This window comes from Austrofundulus limnaeus, unplaced genomic scaffold (genome assembly GCF_001266775.1).
Source record: "Austrofundulus limnaeus strain Quisiro unplaced genomic scaffold, Austrofundulus_limnaeus-1.0 Scaffold9, whole genome shotgun sequence".
NCBI lineage: Eukaryota > Metazoa > Chordata > Actinopteri > Cyprinodontiformes > Rivulidae > Austrofundulus > Austrofundulus limnaeus.
Window position 1 is genome coordinate 2613820 of NW_013952411.1, and position 2735 is coordinate 2616554.

Below are 2735 nucleotides of genomic sequence, written 5' to 3' on the forward strand. Positions count from 1 at the left end.
TGATCAGGAGTGTATGTGCAACAAACAAGCTAAACTGAGGTCCTCTATCCATATTTTCAGTTGTAGGCTGAGCCATTTTTGTGTTTCCCTCTCTGTCATGTGGATGGAGGAGCTCAGTGTGTTGGAGCAGGGAAAAAAGTAAAACATGCAGGGCTGCGGACGTCGAGGGCCAAAATTGATGACCCCTGTTATAAGGTGTATAATCACTACAAATACTTAAACAATGAGATAAACCTGACACTTTAGTTTTTATTGTTCAACAAATACATTTGTAATGGCTTAAAGGGCATCTGTAGAAACAGCAGTCTATGTAAGACATAGTCAGAATGAAGTTCAGTGTTTGTTTTAATGTTAGTTTGCGTCTCAGTGAACAATAAGCATGTCAGACAGCAGCACACAGGAATATTATCAGACTCTGTATGTGTTCATTGTTGAACTGAGTTTCTTTTCTAAAATGAATTAYTTAAAACTAAACAGCCAAATTTGCTCCTAATTATTTTAAACAGAGGASAGTTTGTGTGTTTATACTTAAAACAAAGCAGCTTGTACTTACTGCCATTATTTACAGCCTGGCAGAGCAGCACACACATAGAGTGAACAATACAGGCTGTGGAGGAGCTGTCAACACCACCGCTCAGAGGCAACARGAAACCAGCCTAGGACACAAGTCATCACATTTTATAAAGACTAAAAMTAAAATGTGCTTCGTCAGCTTTATTTAAACGTGTTCCTGCATACCTGTCGACTTCTCCTGAGGTAGTCCCACAGCCAGCACGCAGGCCCTAGACTGAACAACAGCAGGCCATGACTGAAATGATCTGCTCAATTTGTCMAAAGCAAAATGAAAGAAAGCTGTACCTGATCTCTTCTTCTGCTGTGTGGAAGTGCCACTGTATTGGTTGGTGGGTTGGGAGGTAGATGTCATCATCACCGGATAAAGAAAAGTCAACTTTGATCCTGTGACAAGGTCTGAGTTCACTTTCCTACAGCAGAGGAGAACAAGACAAAAACACAAAATGGCACCTGGTAAATACAACATTTAAAGCAGGCGTGTCCAAAGTCTGGCCCTTGTTCAAATTTTCACTGGCACACATTCTCTGTCATAAAATCAGTAACAGATAGGGTAAGAACAACAGATGAAAAATAGTCTTTGGCTAATTCTGCCGCATTTACGGAAATGTTAATTAATGTGCATTGTCCCTTTTAAATAAATTAAACAAATTAATATGCAGCCTCCATCACCGTGGACCACATTGGGGAAAAACAGRTGTCCAAAAGAATTTTATATTTCGCCAAAAAACGGCAGTGTGAGCTTTTCCAGCTTATTTCTAAAAATAGAGTTTCAGCAGCGTTTTCAGGATTTTGCAGGTATTGAAAAGGACATTGAGCTTTTTCGTTCTCCTTTCTCTGTGGACCCCTGTTGATACTCCGGACCACCTGCAGCTGGGGCTCATAGCTGCAGTGTGACTATCAGCACCAACAGCTCCCTCTCATCAACTTTTACCACCAGCTGGATAAAAGCAAGTTCCAGGAGAATTGAACATTTGCTAAGAGAAATAACCTCTGATCTTGTTTAATCTTTCAGAAAGTTTTTCTCAAGACTTTTTCTTCCTTTTTTGTTGTCTTTAAATATGAAAGACACAGTGAATGTGATGAGAACTTGTTTTTCTGTGTGAAGTAATGAAAAGTCTGAATATTTTTCGAAGCCACGGTATAACCTAAGAATGTTTAACCATTAGAGACAATGAGGAAGGCAGAAACCGGCAAAACAAACAACCGCTTTGTGTATTTTATATTTAGTGAAGTGCTGATCTCTCACCATTTGAGGCTGGCATAGTTCTCCTCTGTAGCTGCGGACGTCCTCAAGATCCAGAGTGGCTGTGATCACTTCCTACGACACACACACATTCTCATCCTTGTTTCAAGATTTTCATAGGATTCAAACACACACTAATGGCTGCTCTCATACCTACCACATCTGTGAGAGAGAACTGAGCTCCCTGCGCTACAATGTCTCCGTTGATGGCCACCATGGCACAACCATCATAGTAGACACGGTCTCCATCACAGCCTCTCTGGTTGGCATACAGATACACACCTCCACTCTGGAACGCCAAGAAGCTGAATGCAGCACTAAATCTGATCGTTTTATCATTTTTAGCAAATGTGCAATAACACTGCCCTCTAGTGTTTCAAATTATTAATGTAAATAAAAGGTCATTTTATAAACTACTTTAAGTCTTCATTAAAATGAGACTTAGCCACATTAAAGTACCTGTGACATGCATRTCCTTCAAATACAAAAACTGAAAGAAAACATTTTATACCTAAGAAACTTGGCATGATAAGCATGATTTTACCCATTTTGTCACATAACTGGCCTATTTTTTTTTGGATTTGGCTCAAAGTGAAACAGGAAGTGACATCAAAGGGGAACTCATTAAAGTGTATCTTACACCCCCCGTAAAAAGATAACTCCGCCCCGAGGCGAAATTTGAAAAATGCATCAAAGTGGGTAGGGTAGGGGGAGTTAGAGAGCGGAGGTGTGGCCAGGACGAGAGAACGTGACAGGCAGCTAGCATTAGCATAATTGATGTTACATGGAGAGTGACCACAGTATCGCAGATAGTTACATCTCTGAACGTCTGAGGTGGAGGATTTTCATGAGCAGCAAAAACACATTTTTAGACCAAATATTACAGATTTGAACAAATACGCACAAAAACATCAAAATT

The 2735-nt window shown here is 40.1% G+C and overlaps 1 protein-coding gene across 3 annotated transcripts in view; it reads right to left on the reverse strand.

Annotated features, from left to right (window-relative positions):
- Nucleotides 1-2735, reverse strand: part of nadsyn1 (NAD synthetase 1) — a 19527-nt gene that overhangs the window by 8431 nt on the left and 8361 nt on the right. For all 3 annotated transcript variants that reach the window (XM_014001514.1, XM_014001517.1, XM_014001515.1), the window contains 5 exons: nucleotides 1974-2105; nucleotides 1820-1891; nucleotides 859-983; nucleotides 739-787; nucleotides 554-656 (listed from right to left, as the gene is read on the reverse strand). In XM_014001514.1, coding sequence (XP_013856968.1) covers nucleotides 554-656; nucleotides 739-787; nucleotides 859-983; nucleotides 1820-1891; nucleotides 1974-2105 — 481 coding nt within the window. The remainder of the gene's footprint in view (nucleotides 1-553; nucleotides 657-738; nucleotides 788-858; nucleotides 984-1819; nucleotides 1892-1973; nucleotides 2106-2735) is intronic.